Raw genomic sequence first — 20,786 nt, 5'->3', positions numbered from 1 at the left:
TTGGGGGATGGATGATGGGGATGCCGATGCCATGGCAACAGGCCGATTAGATCCAGACCTTTATATGCACATTTATTTATTTAATATTTCATTTGTATGCGCCGTGCGCCTCTGTGGACGTGTCTGCTCGACCTCTCAGTGTCGAGTCAGAGTAAGAAGTGGATTTCAGCTTTAAACTGGACTTCATCGCCTCTAAACAGGCTGCGAAGGAGCAGTCACATTAAAGGCTCAACAAGTTGTTTTATTTTTAAAGAGGCTTTTGGATTCGTCAGAGCGCTCCGTTTCACACTGGAGCAGCTTGTTCTGTTGAAATATAGAGTCTATGTATCTGTCCTCGTCGTAGTCTGGACACGATGTCATTGAAAGTCGGCAGAAGTGGAAATACATGGCAGCTTCTGCTGATGACAGAACAGAATATTTCGGGCGTCAGACTCTGAACACCTGACCAAGTTCATCCCGGCATCAGTTTAACAAAATCGCACAGCTGAAGAGCCGGTAGTGTCTCATCTGGCTGCCTGGGCGCTTCAGCCACGGACAGGCAACATTTCGGCGCGCCTTCCATCGTCATGAGTGTGTTTTCCGCTCGGTTGTTGAAAATGACAACGTGCCGCGGATTCCATGAAAACATGGGCTAGATCTGGGGTAATTTGACTTGTTTCCACCGCCTCGTGTTTGCTCGCCGGTCTGTTTTACTGTGTGCGTGTTTCTGGTTGATGATAGTGTGCGTGTCAGAATGAATCAGTGCGCCTCGGAGTGTGAGCGCCCGTGTGTGCCGATAATGTGCGTCCCTTATGTCCATTAACAACCCATCCCTCCTGACAGAGGATCAAGTGTCCTTGTCATTCATCCGCGGATGAATTTTCCCCACTCTACCACCTTACAGCTCAGATCAGCTCTTATATAATGAAATGTGTTGAAAATAGCAAAATTGGGTGAACAGCAAGGACATATAGGCTGACACCGACAGGACACCGACGGCCAATGAGGGGCGAGCTCCGTTATCTACAAAAGACCGGGAATCCGGTGCCAATATGACCGGCGTCGGAGCGTTGAGGGCGGCTGTGGGGAGAGGAGGGAGGGCCTCGGGCGGACAGCAACGTTTCAAGGACGAGGAAGGAGGAATGTTACAGAAACATCTGGAAGGACAAAGGAAAGAGGAAAAGTGAAGCTGCTGGCGTCACACTGGCAGGGTGAAGGATTTCATGTCTGGATGGGGCTTTTTCCAAGGGCACCGAGGTAAGCATGGCCACATCGGCGGAGAGAGGGCGGAGGTGTGAGCTGTCTGCTCCAGGAGAATGACTGGAGACACAGAGGACACTTTCCTTTAGCTTCTTCAATTTATCGTTCAGATTGACATTGACACTCACCTAGCCTATGTGATCTAGCCAGGTCGACTATACTAAACAATAGTTTTCCTGAGGGGTTGGGAGTTACAGGTTATATTCCCCCTCCCCTCAACCACCTCCTCCTCCCTGAGTTGGGATGGATGGGGTGGCTGGAGGTGTGGGCACCCCCGGCAGCGGATCTGGGGGTGACAGTCTGCCCAGACGTAACGGAGGGGACTCGAAGCGGCGCAGTAAGGGCAGCCTGCCCTCTCCGGGCTACAGGCTGTCCCAGGCCTCACTGGAGGGGGAGAAGGGCTCCTTCGGGGCAGACAGCACCTCCTCAGGTGCACGGGGCCGTCGTCTCTCCATCATGAGCTCCTCCACCAGGGACGGCCTTCCCTTCCGCACAGCGGGCACACCAACCACCCCGGTGGCCCTGCCTCCACCGCCCTCCTGTTCTGCCACAGCCCACCCTGCTCCGCGCTCAGTGGGCTTCGCCGCGTCCCGCGCCGCCCTGGCCTCCACCTCCTCCACTGGGACTGGAGTCATGGTGGTGGCCACCGGCCCAGAGACCACCACTACCACGGCCTGCAACACCACTGCAGCAGGTACCCCTGAGCTGGTGGGTCACACTGGACTGGGTGGGTTTGGCATGGGGCTGGACGGGGAGGACTACAGCAACTCCAACCAGAGCACCTTCATCCAGAGACAGTTCGGGGCCATGCTTCAGCCGGGGGTCAACAAGTTCAGTTTACGCATGTTTGGATCCCACAAAGCTGTGGCACTGGAGCAGGAAAGACTGAAGTCAGCAGGGTCGTGGATCATACACCCCTACAGTGACTTCAGGTATGGAGCCACACGCACACACACGCGCACACACACACACACACACACACACACACACACACACACACACACACACACACACACACACACACACACACACTCCACAGCATGTAGCTTGTCAAGCTAATGTTGGTTTATAAAATAGACTGAATGCCACTTGTAGCACATAAGAGACATGAAATGTTGCTAGAAATATGGATCAAAGCAAGCTGAAACAGCTCTGTAGCAGCATACTTGAAGCCTAATGATAGACACTTAAGTAGACGGAGGAACAGGGAAAGAGAAACAGATCATACATTCAGCGGCCTCTTAAGTTGCTAACAGAGGAAATGGGGAGGACAACTGGGAGGAGAGAAAGACATGCAAAAGGCTAAATATATATTGCCAACAGCAGTGTGTGAGGGCAAGAGGAAAGAGGGAGGCAGAGTCTCTGGAGGAAAGGTAGAATCAGAGGATGTATGAGAGGTTAAATGAAAAGAGAGGAGTGGAGTAGATGAAAAGTCTTTGGGGGCCTTTTGAGGCAGAGGGAGAGGTGTTTATGGAAAGGGCAGTGTGTAGGAGAGGAGATCTCCAAGACAGACACCACACAACAGTGGCAGCTTCTCCATGTGTGAAATAACAAGAGAAAAATGACTGATTGTGGCCTGCTGTTTCCAGAAGTAGTTTCACAGTTAGAGGGAGATGGAAGCGAGGATTGCAAATTAGGAGGACAAATTTAGCCAAGAGGTGTTTGGTTGATTGGGGAGCAGTGAGAGATGCCTTCCATGTCAATTAGGTAAAATGTTAAGTATGTTTTCATGTGAACAGTGGATGAACTCAGCACAGCACTCCCTGCTGGTGACTCCATGCCTGAAGTTTGATTTCTCTGCTACCTGAGCTGAACAATTAGCACAAGAATCAATAACACCTGACGAGAAAATTATTATTGAGGCTGTTAATTTTTGTTGTCCTTCAGTATAATTCTCCTCATGAAGATGAAGATGAACCTTGCGAATTCCTGTGGGAACTAAAACGATTAGTCGATTGATCGGTCAATCTACAGAAAATGTAGTATATTGATAATCTAATAATTGTTTCAGATATTTTTTTTGTTGTTGACATTTCCCTGTTCCAGCCTCTCCAATGTGAGAATTAACACTTTTTCTTTGCTTTACATAATAACTGAGAAACCGTGATGGGCATTTTTTAAAAATGTTTTCTGACATCACATATACAAAACAGTAGATTAACTGATAATGACAATAATCATTAGTTTCAGCCCTAGAAATGTTCAAGGTTCATTTTTTTTAACAGAGGCAAGATTGTGAGAGCAGTTTTGTGAATGCCAACACGCCTCAAACACACCAGCTCTTGCACACACACATACTTTAATACTGACTGACATGTGAGCCATCCATGGGCACGCTACTCCTCAGCTGTTATAGACTTTGCATAAATACACTGTTCAAATGTGCAGGTGGACAGCAGAGGGAGAGGCAGCATTCATAATCTCCAGACAGACTGCAGCAACAATGGATGACTTGATCCCCAAGGCTCCTGGCCCACTTTTGTTTCATCAGCCACACACACACTCACACACACTCACACACACACACGCGCACGCACACTCGCTCACACGCAGACTGAGTCGTTTTGTATCGTCTGTCAATCTGATGATCACCCACAAGTGCTGGTTATGAGTCTGCTCACGGGCGATACGGTGAATGAAATTAGTGAAGGGACGGGGGGGAATTGTGGATTAAGGAGTGTGGATGGATGAATCTCAGTCCCCCCTGTGCGTATTCATATGCGTGCAAGATATCTAAGGATGTTAATAGTTCTAATTATCCATCTCGGAGAATCACAATTGAATATTTATCAATTATGTATGACATCTTGAATTATGCAAGTTGAGTATGTATTATGCATAATTCATTCATCTAACTTTTCAGTTAAGTACCTGTCGTCTGGAGCGACGGCTGTAGAGGAACTTTGTGAGGCCAGAGCGAGAAAGGAGGGAAGACCGATAAGACCTCTTTATGTGTTCTTGTCCTGGTATTGACCTTGAACACGATGGCCTCTGTGTGTGTGTGTGTGTGTGTGTGTGTGTATGTGTGTGTATGTGTGTGTGTGTATGAGCAGTAATATGTGTGCTTGAGTGTGGTCTGTTATTACTGAGTCTGATGATAAGCTCTCATGCCCTTCACCTCACTAAGAAAAAGAGTTGTGTTTCTGATGCTCCTATACATAACGCCAGGGAAGAGAGAAGAAGAAAATTCATAATCCGGCACAAAGAGAGGCATACAAAGTGAGAGGGCAATGAGAGGAGGGATGAAAACACAGCAAGGCAGACGGTTCGGTCTGTCGACAGAGATAAGTCGCGGTGAAACGGGGTTGGTGGCGTTGCTCTTATAGTAACAGAGATTTATTATATAATGGCCGGTTGCCGTCGTGCTTGTTTGTCTGTACGTCTGGCAGGATGATGGGTGGAAACTTGCTCAGAACTGACATCTGGCCAACTGCGAGCTGGGAACCAATCACAGGCCGCCCAGGAGACACTTGGCCTCAATTACAGTAGAATTAGTGTTTGGTTTGACAACAGCTGAGCAGGTAGATGCAGGTCAGTTCTCCTCCAGCACCTGTTCATGTTCAGAATGGAATACTGATGAGGCAGAGGAGAACAGTCCTGATTGCATTTGCAATTCTTATGTGTGTGTATAAGTGTGTGTGTGTGTGTGTGTGTGTGTGTGTGTGTGTGTGCAATACACACAGGTCAGCGTACATGTCTACCTGCATGAACCGCACACAACCCACGATCCAGTGCTGCATCAGTCGACAGATGGGAGATCACAAATCAGGCTTTGTCAGATGTTCAGCCCCGACATGACGAACCTTCACATCATTTTTAGTTTGGATCTGACATCTTCTCTTGTGTCTTTGGTTGTTCTCACTCCTTTGGTGTCACATCGAACTCAAATCAGCTGCCACATCTCAGTGAGAGCAGTCAAATCTAGTACACAGAGGCTGATTGATGTGCCGTCACATGTGGAAAATGTCTTTTTTGTTTCTCGGCAGACTAAAACATTTCTTCATATCCAAGCACAATACTGAGATTAGATTAGACAGAGAGGAACATTGCAACACTGCATATCAATTTCTTGTGTGTGTGTGTGTGTGTGTGTGTGTGTGTGTGTGTGTGCGTGTGTGTGTGTCTGTCTGTGTGTGTGTGTGTGTGTGTGTTTGTGTGTGTGTGTGTGCGTGTGTTTGTGTGTGTGTGTGTGTGTGTGTTTCTGTGTGTGTGTGTTTCTGTGTGGGAGTGTGTGTGTGTTCTGTGTGTGTGTGTGTGTGTGTGTGTGTGTGTGTGGGAGTGTGTGTGTGTTTCTGTGTGTGGGTGTGTGGGAGTGTGTTTGTGTGTGTGTGTGTTTCTGTGTGTGTGTGTGTGTTTCTGTGTGGGCTTGTGTGGGTTTTTTTAGACCGGTAGAGTAAAAGACATTATACATTGGTGTAATTCCCCAAACAATGAAATTTTGGCACTTTTCTTAAAGAAAATGAGCAATTTTATGTCACTCAATCACTTTAAAGCTGCAATGATTAGTCTATTTATTGCTCAGTCAATTCACAGAAAATGAATCAGAAACTATTTTGATTGTACATTGAAAACTTTCGGTTTTAACTGTTGGCAAAAAAACCCATCAACATCACCTTTGGCTTTAAGAAATTATGGGCAGTTTTCATAATATGCTGATATTTTACAGACAAAACAACTAACCAATCAATCGAGGAAATAATCAACCAATGAATTGATGACAAAAATAATCTAATCTTGCAGCCCTAAATTTCTTATTTGACTCAGCTCAGCTCAAGTGCAATATGCAATAGCAAAAGCAATGTCTATGCACGATGATAAAGAATGTTTTTCCTGACAAGGAGCTCTGTCGGGTCACGACCTCCATCAAAATATACAGTTTGATTGTAAAGCATTTGATTTTGGATGATGTTTTATTTATGGATAGCACCGACAGACATAAACAACCAGGGTAGTACGATGTGATTTAGTCAATTGTTCCCTATAATCAGAGTTAACAAAGCGTGTCCTCAAGGTCAGGAATGAATCTCCATCGCCGTCACAACAGCTACAGAATCGCTGTGTCTGTGTTGCTGTAAATAATCCCTGTATTTATTGCCAGTGATTATGAAGTGATACATCTGTCAGTATAAGTGACAAAGTCAGGATATGTGTGTGTGTGTGTGTAGAAGAGTGATGACTCATACTTAATCTTCATCAGTGTAGTGGTAGCATCGCACCATGAGGTTGCGTTACTAAATTAGCGCCCAATAGCAATCGACCAGAGAGCTAGACTGTACTTTCTCACAGAAGGAAAGAGAGAGAGAGTGTGAGTGCGTGTGTGTGCATGTATGTGTGTGTGTGTGTGTGTGTGTGTGTGTGTGTGTGGGGGGGGGGTGCAAGAAGAAACCAGTCATTGATATGGGTTAAGGTGATGGATAAAGGGATTAGGAGCAGAGAGACAGAAAGATGACAGGCGTCCTCTCCAGATGATTGTATCACCTCCTCTGTCACACTTTAATCACTTCCAGCATCCCTGATTCCCCATGTTTTTATGAGGAGGCTACGTCACCCAGTAATACCCTCCAGCATGAAATAGAGATTGATGAGGCCTCCCAAGGTTACTGATCATTTTCCTCCTTTTGTCCCTCTCTGTCTGTCTCTCTTTTTAAAATTCAGTTCAGTTCACTTCAGTCCTGCTCTGCGTTATTGGCATGAGAGATAAAGACTGGACTTTATGTTGCCAAAGCATTTGCAAAGAAAGTAACTAGCTTGAGGGAAATATTCGTTTATACCACTACTGGACTTATTCTTGAGGGAGGAGGTTCGCACTTTTTACTGTCCTGGATGAGACCCAAATGGCCATCTGGCTCAGGGGCTATAACAAAGAGAAGACTATATATAGAAAAAACTTAACATAAGAATATATATAAGAAAATGAGATAAAAGGATTAACTGAAAGAAAAGATGGTGCTGTCAGCAAGGGAAGAGCAAGACTAGAAAGTTCGAACCAGTTTGCATACCTGAATCTATCTGAATTCTCCTTTAAAGAATCATTCTACAAAATTTGAACAGAAAGCCTCTGTAAAAACGAGATGAGGGGGCATTTAATAGACCTGGAGGTTCTAATGAAAGACACTGTCCAACTGCATTATGGGAATTGTAGTGTGTTTTTTTTGTTTGTTTTTTTTTTAGTTTGACACATATAGAGGCCAAAAGTCGCAATATCTTAGCCTCTATTGCTTTAATTTTGTGGAGGTGAGATATTTAATCCCTTTCAGTCTGTTTTTTCAGGTTTATATGTTCAGCACAGGGGAGTAAAATGAACAGATGTTCAAACTCAGTCTTCTTTGTTGTGCAGGAGAACGAAAGACAGCCTCAATACAATGAACCTTTTTCACAGCAGACATTTTGACTTGTAATAGGAAAAGCACAGGTGTTACTGATAACATTAACAACCACTCTGGTTTATCCAAGTAAGCCATGATACTAGCTGTGTCCCAGATCCATGGTACATACTAATTGTCATAGTCGGCTTTGCTGTTTGGCAGGTAGTTTACAAAAAAAAGTTAATATACTTTATTTTACGATTAATAAGAGTTAATACTTGCGACAGCAGATGTCAATCAAACTGCAGCATCTGAATGTCACTGCCAGTTAAACTTCACAAATAGACAAAAATATTTATCCTAAGATTTAATACTTCTTTTGTTTTCCAATATGTTTTTGAAGCTTTTTCACAACTAATCCCAAATTTATTTCATTTTTTCCAACTGTCAGGAGATATTGTGTTGTATTGTATTGTATTGAATTGTATTGAATTGTATTGAATTGTATTGAATTGTAATGTATTGTATGTATTGTATACTGTCTGGTTTGAGCGTACCTCATTTTGTCACTTCTCCTGTGTGAACACATTATAAATACCTGCTTAGAATTAGTGTATAATATGAATTTGGGACTTGCCAAATGACAGTGAGCCACCATGCAGAACACCAGGTTCGAAGCAGCTAAATGACATTCACACATCATTACGTTTATTATTTACACCTGAACTTTTCACACTGTGATTTATTAAAATGTCCTCTGTGCAAAAAGGCCCACGAGCAGACATTTAAGACAAACAGAAGAAGAGAGAGAAAAAAATAAAATAAATAGTCTGACAAGAACTGTATCTGAGACTTTTGGTAGAACCCCATAGTAACATCGGTGTGACATATTCACACCAATAGAAAACAATAGAAAACTGTTGAAAATCTATGCCTTTCCCTTTCTAGATTCTATTGGGACCTGTTGATGTTACTGTTGATGATGGGGAACTTAATCATCCTGCCAGTGGGCATCACTTTCTTTAGAGATGAGAACACTCCGTCATGGATCATCTTCAACGTGGTCTCTGACACTCTCTTCATGGTCGACTTGGTACTCAACTTCAGGACCGGCATCGTCAAGGAAGACAGCACTGAGATTTTGCTGGACCCCAGGTCAGTAGAGGCATTTGTGTGTGTATTAGTCTTATATGTCAAGGACTGGGGCATTGTGCATGTACGGTGTGGAATATCAATGCAGCAGCTTTGTTGCCATAGATTTAAATTTGCTCTTCTGGCCATCTGCTGGGTTTGTGTTCACACAAATCCATGTATGAGATGTGAAAAGGTGATGCACAGCCAGTGGCAGAGCTTTGTACACGTTCCAGTTCTGTTCCTGCTGAATATTGATGAGGATGATTTTATGCCAGCCAAATATTGGAATCACTTCCACAAAGCTAGATTGCCAAACCTCTGCGGTCTTCCATCATATTCTGACTCAGAGCGATCCGCCAGAAGTATCTGAAGAGCTGGTTCCTCGTAGACTTCGTGTCATCCATCCCGGTGGACTACATCTTCCTGATGGTGGACAGCCTGGACTCGGAGGTCTACAGGACGGCCAGGGCATTGCGAATCGTCCGCTTCACCAAAATCCTGAGCCTGCTTCGTCTGCTCCGCCTGTCCAGGCTCATTCGCTACATCCACCAGTGGGAGGAGGTGAGAATCAGAGCCCAGGGAACAGAGACTGCAAAGAGAGAGCAGAGTTGAAAGGAAAGAGATATTTGTGTGAAAGAGGTAGTTATCTTTCCCTCTGCTCTTCCCCAGATCTTCCATATGACCTATGACCTTGCCAGTGCCATGGTTAGGATTGTAAACCTGATTGGTATGATGCTGCTGCTATGCCACTGGGATGGCTGCCTCCAGTTCCTGGTCCCCATGCTGCAGGACTTCCCTCCTGACTGTTGGGTTTCCAAGAACCTGATGGTGGTGAGTCTCTAAAAATCCATCTGTATGCATGTGACTTTTATTTTTAATATGTTTCAGTGAATGATTGCATTGTGCAGAGAACAAATTCAGTTTGAATTGAATGAAACACACAAAGCATTATCTCAGCTTGTTTGAGCAGTGTGCACATTATTTATTTCAGATAAAAGCAAACCATAGACTGTGAAAGGCCTGAGTTTGGGTTATCTGTGTGTGTGCAGAGTGAAGCTGTTTATCAGATCTGACATTGTTTGCTCCTTATCCGTGTTAATTGGCTCATGCAGCAACATGTCCAGTTGGAATAAGATTGACTATCATCATCACAAAAATAAAAAAGATTCTCTAATTAAAAATCTCAACTGAGATCAGGTGGAGGTGTGAGCGCACGCAAACAGTTGAATGCCTAGGGACCCGCTGGAGATTTCGTCACGTGTGTACATGCATGCGGACATGGATGCTGGTGAATGCACACAGATACACAGCTGTATGAATAGCTGATTCATGTCTCAGCCGTTGCCTGGGTGACTGTTGCTAAGCAGGCTGATGCTAGGATTTTCCCCAGAGAAAGTCCCCTCATCCATTGGACTATTAACATCTTTGTATAATTATACTCACACACCACCCTAAAACAAAAGCACACACACACACACACATGCACACGCACGCACACACACATGCACATGCACACACGCACACACCAACACACTGCCTCAAAGAGAGGCTGGTATTTTTACTTGTTGTCTTTAGAGCATTTATTTAATAATGTATGATGACTGCCCTTTTATTGTCTCTGTGGCTTTATGCTTTCTGTAGCCGCTCTGTTTTGAAGCAGAGTAGTTCTTGAAAGTTAAATTGCGCTGCTGTTACACATTATGATCTCTGCTGTATTTTCTGAAGTCAAATGGCTGAGCAACTCTGAGGGGAAAAAGCTTCTGTAACCTGACTAAAATAAGAACAGTTCAATATTACAGCGCCTTGGTAATTAACACTTGAAACTTCTTTTACTCCTTCTGTCACCCTCTCTGTCTGTCTCCCACTCACAGAATGACACGTGGGGCGTGCAGTACTCCTATGCTCTGTTCAAAGCCATGAGCCACATGTTGTGTATTGGGTACGGCGCCCAGGCTCCAGAGGGGATGACTGATGTGTGGCTCACCATGCTCAGTATGATCGTAGGCGCCACCTGCTACGCCATGTTCATCGGCCACGCCACCGCTCTCATCCAGTCGCTGGACTCCTCGCGACGACAGTATCAGGAAAAGGTGAAACATGACGTTCATCCATCTGTTACTTCATCCATCTCTGCCTCAAACCTTCTTATAGTTTAGGCATTACACGTGATTCATTCAAGTAGTCTAACACTTTTCTGTCAATCATCTGATCGATGAATTGATTGAACATGTCAGCACAATTACTGACTAACTGTACAATCTATGTGGCCGAGGAAGCAAACTTTTTGTGTGTGCTGTTTGCAGACGCTTCCGCAAAATGACTTTGGTCTGATACCAAGTGATACCAGGGCAAGAATCACAGATATTAGTATCATACTTTAGGTATCAATCTGCTCATGCCTAGTGTGGCTGTGTGCAGATCCCTGACCTGTGCATGTGTGTGTTATTGCAGTACAAGCAGGTGGAGCAGTACATGTCATTCCATAAGCTTCCTGCAGATGTTCGGCAAAAGATCCACGAGTACTATGAGCACCGCTTCCAGGGGAAAATGTTTGATGAGGAGAACATCCTGGGAGAACTCAGTGAGCCACTTAAAGAGGTAAAAAATAAAAATCACAAATACCCACACACCTACACAAACAAACCACAAATGCTGTGTTCATTCCTACAGCAAATTCCTTTCAGCTTCCTTTCTCTCTTGGTGTAGGAGATAGTCAGCTTTAACTGCCGTAGCCTGGTGGCTAACATGCCGCTGTTTGCCAACGCTGATCCCAACTTTGTGACCGCGGTGCTGACCAAGCTCCGCTTTGAAGTGTTTCAGCCTTCTGACTTCATCATCCGTGAGGGCACGGTTGGACGGAAGATGTACTTCATCCAACATGGCCGAGTCAGTGTGCTGACCCGTGGCAACAAGGAAACCAAGCTGAGCGATGGGTCTTACTTTGGAGGTGAGGGCATTTAGGTGTCTCAGGGGTTAAACAAGAACGGTAAATTATAGGGGAAGAGGAAACTTGCCAGAGAGGTAGAAGATGAAAATGAGTGTAGTTCTGTATATACTGTATTACTCCATTGTCTTTCCTCCCACATTCAGAGATCTGCTTGCTGACACGTGGACGGAGGACGGCCAGCGTCCGCGCAGATACATACTGTCGTCTGTACTCCCTTAGTGTGGACAGCTTTAACGAGGTGCTGGAGGAACATCCAATGATGCGGCGTGCCTTCGAAACTGTTGCCGTTGACCGACTGGACCGTATTGGTAACGTGTGGATTTCTGTTTGCTGCAAACATTTCCCTCAGCATCTTATCTATGCAGGAACTTGCTATTTTCCATTCAGCTTTTTCATTCCGCAATGACCTTCACAAACACTCTTGCAATTATCCATCCAATTCTGCTAAATTTCCAAGGCACTTTGTCAGGCATGTCCTCCGCTGAAAGGTCAAAACTCATCTGAAAACAAGCTGAGAGAAATAAAAGCTGACATAATAAAGGATGAGCAATGTTCTCAGTGAAGAACAGAAAAACCTTCAGGGTAAAACTCCAGCTGTCTGCTGTGTGTTCAGTAGACAACTCTGCCTTCTACAAAGTAAAACTTTTACTTTTATTTCTGGAAATTATTTTCACACATAATATCTCTGAATGTCTCCATTTTCTCCACTACAGGCAGGAAGAACTCCATGCTCTTGCGGAAGTCATCCCAGGGCGGTTCATTGGGGGGCAGTATAGGTCGTGGTGGAGGCCGGGGTGGAGGGGGTCCTGGAGCAGGGGGAGGCCTTGCAGCAAGTGGTCTGGGTTCCTGTGACAGCATGTTGGTGCAGCAGATTGTCAAACATGACAGCATGCCGGCCATGCAGGATGCTATCGCTGCAGCTGCTGCAGGAAGAAGCGGAGTCATGGGAGGAAGTGGCACAGTGTCTCCTCGGCCACGCCCGGTCATCTGGGCGCCGTTGGTCCATGCTCCCCTGCAGACTGCAGCTGCCACCAGTAATGTAGCCATCGCCCTCATGCACCAGCAGCAGCAACAACAGCAGCAACTCCAGCAGTTGCAGCAGCAACATGCGCTTGGAGGTGCTTTCTTCCTGCCTTCCCCTCTTGTCTCCCCCTCTCCCTCATCTTCTTTCCCTCTGTCACCCCCTCGTGCCCCTGTATTACAGCCCCTCCGCCCCTCTGTGAGCTCCCTCATCGGGATGATGGCGTTGGGAGGGATGGGTGGTTTGTCCCCAAGAGGAGGATTTCCTGCCTCCCCGTCAACCATGGGCCCTCCTGGTGGGGTGACATCACCACCTATTGCTAAAACACCACCCACTCCAGCCTCTTCTGTCCAGACTTCTATCCAACAAGGACGGACTCTTCATTACAGCCTCCGCCTCCAGGCTGATCATCCTTCAGTGATTGCTGGATCACTTGGAACTCCGACAGGAGGCGGACCACCTACTCCACCACTCCACAAGGTGCCTAGCACCACCCCCGCAGCTGCTCCTGGTGTCCCGGCAGATGGCAACGCTTCTGTTACAGGTCAGCAGGGAGCAAAAGAAGCTCTGCTACGTCATGGAGGAAACAGCTCTCAGGGTCTGCCAGCACTGGGCAGACTGACCCAGGAGGCCAGGCTGTTGTCGGCCTCACAGCCCACTCTGCCTCACCGCTCATGGGCTGGAGTGCAGCCACACCCGCCTCTCCACCGCAAGGCCTCTGGGGGTAATTTGTTGGCAACTCCTTTCCTGGCAGGGCAGTTAGCCAGGGGAGGCAGCGCAGGCATACTGACCTCTAACACTCCAGTACAGCTGGTAACAAATATACCGTTTAACGCACAAACACAAGCACAGGCTTCAGCTCCCATTCAGCCCACTATAGCACAGGCCATCTCTGCAAACACAGCCACATACACACAATCTGCAGCTCACACTGCCTCTGTATCCGCGCCCACAGCTGCACACATGACTCCTGCAGCTTCTATGCCATCTTCCTCCCCTCCCAAACAAACCCCACTCTCCTCTGCCACCCCTTCACCTGCACCCACCCCCTCATCTCCTACCCCCATCCTCTCCCAAACCCCTCGCCCGAAACCAATCACAATGACCCCCTCTCGCTCTTCCTCTCCCCCTCCTTGCTCCACCCCCCCTTCAGCAGGAACAAGCCCGTTGTCGCTCTCTTCGACTCCTCGTCCCAAACTGATCCCTTCACCTTCCCCCCGCTCTTCCTCTCCTTCTCCCTCCTCCACACCGCCCCCATCCTCTGTTTCCACCCCTGTTCCACTACCTCATTCTTATGGGCCCAAATCATCTCTTACCTCCTTGTCTCCTCCTTCCTCCTTGGTCGCCCCTTCACCACCGCATCCCCAGAGCCCCAGAGCCAAGGCATCCAACATGCCACCTTCTGCCTCTCCGTTGTCTGGCCCCAGTCATGCCCCAACTCCAATCCCTTCTCCGATACCGACTCCTACTCAGACCACCCGCACCTCCACCCCTTCCCAAACTCCTTCGCAAACCCTCACACCCGTTACTCCTACCCAGGCCCTTACCCCTACACCTTCCCCCTCTCTGATCCCTGTTACACCTGTTCCACCCCTGAGTAAAACCCAGAGTGCAACAACTTGTCTACAGCCCTCTGTCTCCAGCTCAGCCAGGGGCCCTGCCTCGAGCCAGATCCCAAAACAGGCCTCACCTCTAACCCCAATCCAAACTTCAGCTCCTGCCTCATCACCTGCAAGCACTGGCCCTCCTACTAAAGTAACCTTTTCAGTTCATCCTGTAAAACAAACCCTTCCTGTCCTTACTCCAAGCCCCACTTCAGGCTCCAGTCGCTCCACCAAACCAACCCCATCAACAGCCTCATCCTCAACATCTTTATGCCCAAACCCCACCTCCACTAAACCCTCCTCTCTTACAACCACTTCCTCTACCACCACCTCCCCCAGTGTCCCATCTGCTTCTTCTCAACCCCCAAAACAAATGTCAACCACCTTAGCTGCCCCTACCCACTCCTCAGAACTCAACGCACCCTCTACCCCTGCCCAGACCACTCAGGCATCTACCACTTCACCCACCCAGTCAGCTCACGCAGCCACCCCTGCCAACACCACCTCTCCTAAAGGTGGGGAAAAGGACCCTCAGCTAGAACTCGCCAGAAAAGACTCAGAGGGACTAAGACACAAACTGCCCGCCAACATGTGAGAAAGAAGAGGAAGAAAATCTCAAAGGATGTTGGACTTTGTGTTGATGCTGGTCAAACCATGGATATACAGAGTTGTGTCAAGAGTTGGCACCAGATATCCAATGATCAATGATCCAATGACATCTGGTTTGCATTCACTCTAGGATGTGATTGTCTTAGAACATCATGTGACGCTCAACCAAGCCATCAATGGAGGAGAGAGACTCTGTGGGTGTGTTGCGTTGTGCAAGCTGAGGTAGAGTCAAAAAAAAGAAAAAAAAAACATAAAAATGTATACATACATATCTGTGTTAGTGATTGTTGGAGCAAGCAGGGGAGCTGAAGTGGAAATATGTCGCAGTATACAAAGTAAAACAGAAACGGAAGCAATAGCTGAGAGTCAGGGAAAAAAAAAAACACTGTAGTATATATTAAAAGTCAGTGAAAACAGCAATACATGTGAAACATTTGAGACTCTCATAATGTAACAGGAAATGACCATGACAATAATAACAAATGTGAGAAAATAATAATCTTTCTGCTGTGAGGAGGAAAGTCTATTGTGATGTGAAAATGCAGACACTTCCTGATTTCCAGCTCCACCTCCCTCTTGCCTCCCGTTCTTCACCAAAGTGTAACATTTTCTCATCAGAATAATGATAATTATAAGGATATAGCGTTTAAAAATCACTGTAAAGTTAATGCTCATATGAATTTGAATAATTAGGAGCAGTCCACTGGTAGTTTTGTTGTCCCAGGTGTGTGGTGTTTAGTTTTTAAACAAGACAAAACTTTTAACCCTACATGTTCACTCTGACGATCTCTGTAAATTGTGTTTTTTCGTGTGACACACAATACTGCTCTGCTGTGCTCTGTGGCTCACTTGATTTTGTTCCACCCGGCTCCCGTGTACTGTAAATACGTGCCTCTCTGTGGGTCTGTTGTATGCTTCCTCACCCCTCGGCCTCTTTGTCTTTCATCTCTCATCTGTCTCGCCGCCTTTCATCTGATTTCACAGCTCCGGTCGCTGTAACTGTTTCTTTGGCACTCAGAGACTCTCTCCCTTTCTCTCGTTTCGCTCCGAGACTTTGCTCTCTGCTGCTGCCATCAGCCTCATGTTCAACTGGCGGTCTCTTCCTTCTGTTGCCCTAAGACACTGTTTCAGCGCCTTTTCCAGTGATGTTCGATGTTTTGTGTGGGTAGCAACAAGGCATTTCTGTCTTAACCCCTGATACCATGTTGCCTAGACTATATATTTAAGGACCAAATGTTTTATTTTTTATTTATCACAGCTTTAGCTTTTGAACAGAAAAAAAAGTGGCTAATAATGCTGTAAAAATCATGATCTTGAGTGTGGCATTGAAGGTGAAGATTGTGAATATGATGATGATGATATTCTCAACAACCATGATGGTGATATTGATGAAGATGGTGTATATCTGGATGTAAGAATAAAGTGGGTTTAGATATCATCTTGTTGAGTGTGATGAAGCATGAACTCATTCGTGCACCTGCTTGTGTGTTTCAGTTACATGTGTGTTGACCATGACGGTAATCACGGGTAGGAGTACCAACAACGTAGCAACATAATTCAGCTGAAACTCAAATGTTGGTGGCTTTTACAACACTTGCAGTGCAGATTAGAGACCATTTTTTTAAATGTGTTTGATTTTGGTTTAGTTTGAAACAGTTTCATTTGATATGCCAAGAACATTGAACTAGAGGTTTAAAACTTACATCCATAAAATAAACACTCCACTGTGTAAATTTAAGGGGTTGGTTCACAAAAACTAAGGAAAAAAACAAACATATTTTCTCAACCACGAAACATGCTGTCATCAGTTTACATGGGGACTGTTTTTTCAGTAAAAAGTGTTGCCAATGAAAGCCATTTACAGCACAGTGGATTATGGAGTAATGGGGACATTGTTTTTGGAAAGACATGTTGCTGTTGAATCATTTAGATGCCATTTTTCAAGCAGGAGCTGGGCCATAGCCAGGGTTTTAGAAAAATTAGGTCAGAAGTCCCTTCAACACAACGCCACCGCAAAATAATCCCCCAAAAAACATGGTATCTTGGATTTTTCATATTCTATTTTTCTGTATTCTCTAAATATTATTTCCCAACATGAAGGTGCTGTTGTGAATGTTGCTTCAAAGCCTCCCACACACTGCCAGAAAGGAAAGTGAGAGAACCACAGAGACTTCTGTTTAAATGAATCTAAAATATGGGAATCAGCTCATAAAATACCCACCATGTGAAACTTTTTAATTGTAGGTTGTAAACTGACTGCACACTGTGAAAACCCTCAAAATTCACAAGAAAAAGTCTTGAGGATATAGTTTTCTCAGTGGTAGCTGCTTCTGGTTGTGAGCCCCAGAAACTAAATGTAATCAGTCTTCATTGTATTTGAGTGGAAGCAGAAATCCAAGAGAGTGGTAGTCTACTCAAAACCTGGAAAAATAAAACCAAAACTATCTTCACAGCTTGATACCCACATCAATCGGGGATTTAGATACAGGCGACATGGGCAGTCGTCCAAGGCGGTATCGTGTTGTGGCAGCACGGGCGCTGGCAAAAAAAAAAGTTATATTTGCACATCACGTCAACCACTTCTATCTCTGTACAGGACTAATGCAATTAGTAAAATTAGTCACACCGGGAAAAACTACCAAATAAACAAAAATTCATACATAACACTGTGAAATCTTTAAGAATAATAAACTAGTGTGCACATCTTCCGGTCGATAAACTCATGCGTAAAGTTGGAAAAGTTTCATAGTCTCGCGTTGCTTCAGTCCATGTGAGAGTCTATTGAAAACAGAGCATGGATGTAGGTTAAACAAACAAACAAACAAACAAACAATACTGCAAATATTTTTACTCATTTAACAGTTTCATAGGCTACATTTTATTTTTTTTTGTGCGTACGCATCTTTCCAGCTTCGTAATGTAATGTCGATCCCACGTTTCAATGTGAATCCCACACAAGGCTTTAGTACAGGAGGCCCCAGGTGTCCTCCTCTGTCAGCTGATGCACACCTGCCGCAGGTGAATGACGTTTGGAGTCTGAAAGACAGCTGAAGCTAGTCCAGAGAGGAAGGACGCCGACTTTCAACCCAGAGATGTGGGCTCGAACCTCAACTCAGACGACCTCAGGTACGTGACACGTACGTGTGTGTGTGTGTGTGTGTGTGTGTGTGAAAAACAACAAAATAACAAATACACCTAAACTGTGCTCAAAACGATAAAAACTTCAAACGCTGCGTTCACTAAACTCGTCCCTTCGCTTATTTCTCCGTGCGAATTTCCGAATTTCCACGATTTCCAACGAGGAGAGTACACAACAGGTATGTCCAGGTGGGTGAGCCCTGAGGTCCAGCTAGCTTAGCTAAACTAGAAGGAAACTGCTTTTGTTTTCAGTTGACATCAACTGAGTTTCTGATATGGAACACGAAAAATGTCTTAATTATTATTATTATTATTATTATTTTATTATAATTATTATTAGCCTGTCCTCACCCAATTGCGGATTTAGATATGGGCGACATGGGCAGCAAAAAAACAAACAAAAATACATTTGCGGGATAGGTTTTCTACTGCTCATTTGCACATCATGTCAATGACGTCATGTCACCGTGTTGGAGCGGGCGCCATTTCTAGTTTGTCCCCTCTCACTCTCGGTGGTGGTAGATGGGGAAGGGGCTGGGGGAGTTTGCACTTCTATCTCTGTACAGAACTAATGCAGTTAGTAAAATCAGTCACAGCAGGAAAAGCTGCCCAAGGGGGTATTTGCCCAGGGCACCATACAAGCTAGAACCACCACTGACCCACATGCAGCAGTGGAACGACTATTTAAATCTATAACCTAAGGAACCACTACTGCTCTTCACATTTGTATATCTATTTTTTCTTTCACTTTTATATTTTTTGTTAAATATTGAATAATTCTAGATGCTCCATTAACCTAATCTTTGAAAATACATTGTATTTTATCAATTTATCACATGTGTTTTTAATGTAAAATCTTAATCTTTAAAGTAAGTAACTGTAGCTGTCAGATAAATGTAGTGGAATAAATAAAATGAATGTTATACTTGTCACCACTGCCACTAATTTTTGTTTCTGTAAATTGAGTGAACTATTCCTTTAATTTGGATATTTTCATTTTACTCAGAATGGATTACCAGGATGGATTATCAGTACACTGAGTGCCACTTGAGACTCGATTTGGACATGACCCTGGTGACTCAGATTTGGACTCATACATGATCTCTGAGGATTTAGGACTCGAGAGGTTTGGTGACTCAATTTCAGCACTGGCGTGTGGTAAAATAACTTGTTCTGTGTGCATGTAGTTGAATTTGTTGAGAACTGTTTGCTCCGCCTCTGCCTCATATTCCTCACTCTGCTACTTCTTCTGCTCCTGTATCCCCAACCCTAATCCTGTACCTCTCAGCAGAGGGCAGGTACACTCAGAGCCAAGGTTAAGCTTGTGAATGTGGGGACACTTAAATCTCTTCTGCTCTTGACTGTAACTAAATGAATATTCACCTTTATGAAGGCAGATTACAGTCACTACACCTGCTTCCCGCTCCATTATTATAACTTTGTGTCTCCCTCACACACATTTATTTTCCCTATCCTCTCTCATTAATGTCCAAGAGGTTTTTAAAAGCCCTTCAGCCCATGTTGGCGGCGATGAGAGAATTATTTTTCACCTCTACGAGCTAAGAGGAATTAACATGCTGGATTTACACTTGCTGTAATTTTCACACTATTTGAATGGCCCCTGCTGGGTCTCACAAAGCAGCATACATTTGTCAGTAAGAGGATGATTGCCTTGTAGCTGTAAATATTTGAGGGTTTTTGGCTATGCTGTTTGGCACTTGTACTGACATTTTAATTGAGAGGGAGTTGTGAGGAGGCAAGCTGTGGAAGAGAAGCACATAGAAGTTAAGCATGCAGCATTTCTAACCACGTGTCTATACTTCTGCTGTGCAGAAATACAGTAGCTTAGCAGTGGAGGCCTCGGCCGAGCAGAAGCCTGCTGGATGCACAGTATCCACTAGATGGCGATGACACTTTAATAATCAGATCAACACATTAGGAAGAAGGAGCATCTTGCACAATAGCACCATTATATTGCTTAAGCATGTATCTTAAACATGAGGGAACACAAGGGTTGTTTGAATCATGAGGAAATTTGAAGTGAAGAGGAGGGGTCACTGTGGAGCAAAAAGACCGTGGAAGAGGTTAATGATGGCAGACCAGCCTGGATTACCAGCCATGAATAGAGGTGGGGGGATAAACAGCACTGTAATTGCTGCCTGTCATTCTGGCTCTGAAATAGACTCTGAGGGAAGTCTTTACTCTAAGGCTGCACTGGAAACAAACTATACTCTGGCAGGGAGTTTGAGGGCCCAAAAACTCACAATGAAGAGCATTTCATTCCTCACTACACTACAGTATTACATTACACAGTAACAGTCTGTGTATTTATCCTGCAAGCACTGGATTGATATAATCCTCAATTAATTCATCCACAAAGAGCCTGAAGGATCTCTCTTCTTATGCTGGCTCACAACTTTTACAAGTGAATTTGGCCCCTTGTCACAGGCTGCAGGTTCAACCAAAGAGCAAAGCTGCCTTCTGTTGTTTCACCTGAAGAGTTCATATAGTCCTGGAATAAAAGTATCCATAATTTAATGATAAAAAGCAGCGGTGTAATATCACTGTATACATTTACTCAAGCAGAACTTATACATAGTTTATTCAATATTTCCATTTAAATTTGACTTTTTAACACAAATCACACAATCATTTTATAAAATATGATGATAAATGTTATAGAATAAACTACCAAACAAAAAAAGAGTTAAAATTAGCTTTACCTCTACCCACTACAATATTAAAATGCTGCTTGGCTACAAGTTATTGAATCAGTAATAAAATTATTA

General features: G+C 44.8%; 1 protein-coding gene across 1 annotated transcript; it reads left to right on the top strand.

The window, feature by feature from the left end:
• The first annotated feature begins 14 nt into the window (after positions 1-14).
• Positions 15-16,297, top strand: LOC130172843 (potassium/sodium hyperpolarization-activated cyclic nucleotide-gated channel 2-like). Its single transcript, XM_056381785.1, has 9 exons — positions 15-2,171; positions 8,493-8,699; positions 9,026-9,239; positions 9,348-9,509; positions 10,550-10,768; positions 11,130-11,276; positions 11,385-11,625; positions 11,769-11,933; positions 12,339-16,297. The coding sequence occupies exons 1-9, from the start codon at positions 1,483-1,485 to the stop codon at positions 14,843-14,845; spliced, it is 4,551 nt and encodes a 1,516-aa protein (XP_056237760.1). The 5' UTR covers positions 15-1,482; the 3' UTR covers positions 14,846-16,297.
• The last annotated feature ends 4,489 nt before the right edge of the window (positions 16,298-20,786 follow it).

Source organism: Seriola aureovittata, chromosome 7, assembly GCF_021018895.1.
Source record: "Seriola aureovittata isolate HTS-2021-v1 ecotype China chromosome 7, ASM2101889v1, whole genome shotgun sequence".
NCBI classification, from domain to species: Eukaryota; Metazoa; Chordata; class Actinopteri; order Carangiformes; family Carangidae; genus Seriola; species Seriola aureovittata.
The sequence above is the reverse complement of the archived record's forward strand: the minus strand, read 5'-3'. Positions and strand labels throughout refer to the sequence as shown.

Coding starts and splice junctions, on each gene's coding strand:
- LOC130172843 (XM_056381785.1), top strand. CDS start 1,483: ATGGATGGGGTGGCTGGAGGTGTGGGCACCCCCGGCAGCGGATCTGGG. Junction 2,172..8,492: donor CACCCCTACAGTGACTTCAG/GTATGGAGCCAC, acceptor TTCCCTTTCTAG/ATTCTATTGGGACCTGTTGA. Junction 8,700..9,025: donor GAGATTTTGCTGGACCCCAG/GTCAGTAGAGGC, acceptor ATTCTGACTCAG/AGCGATCCGCCAGAAGTATC.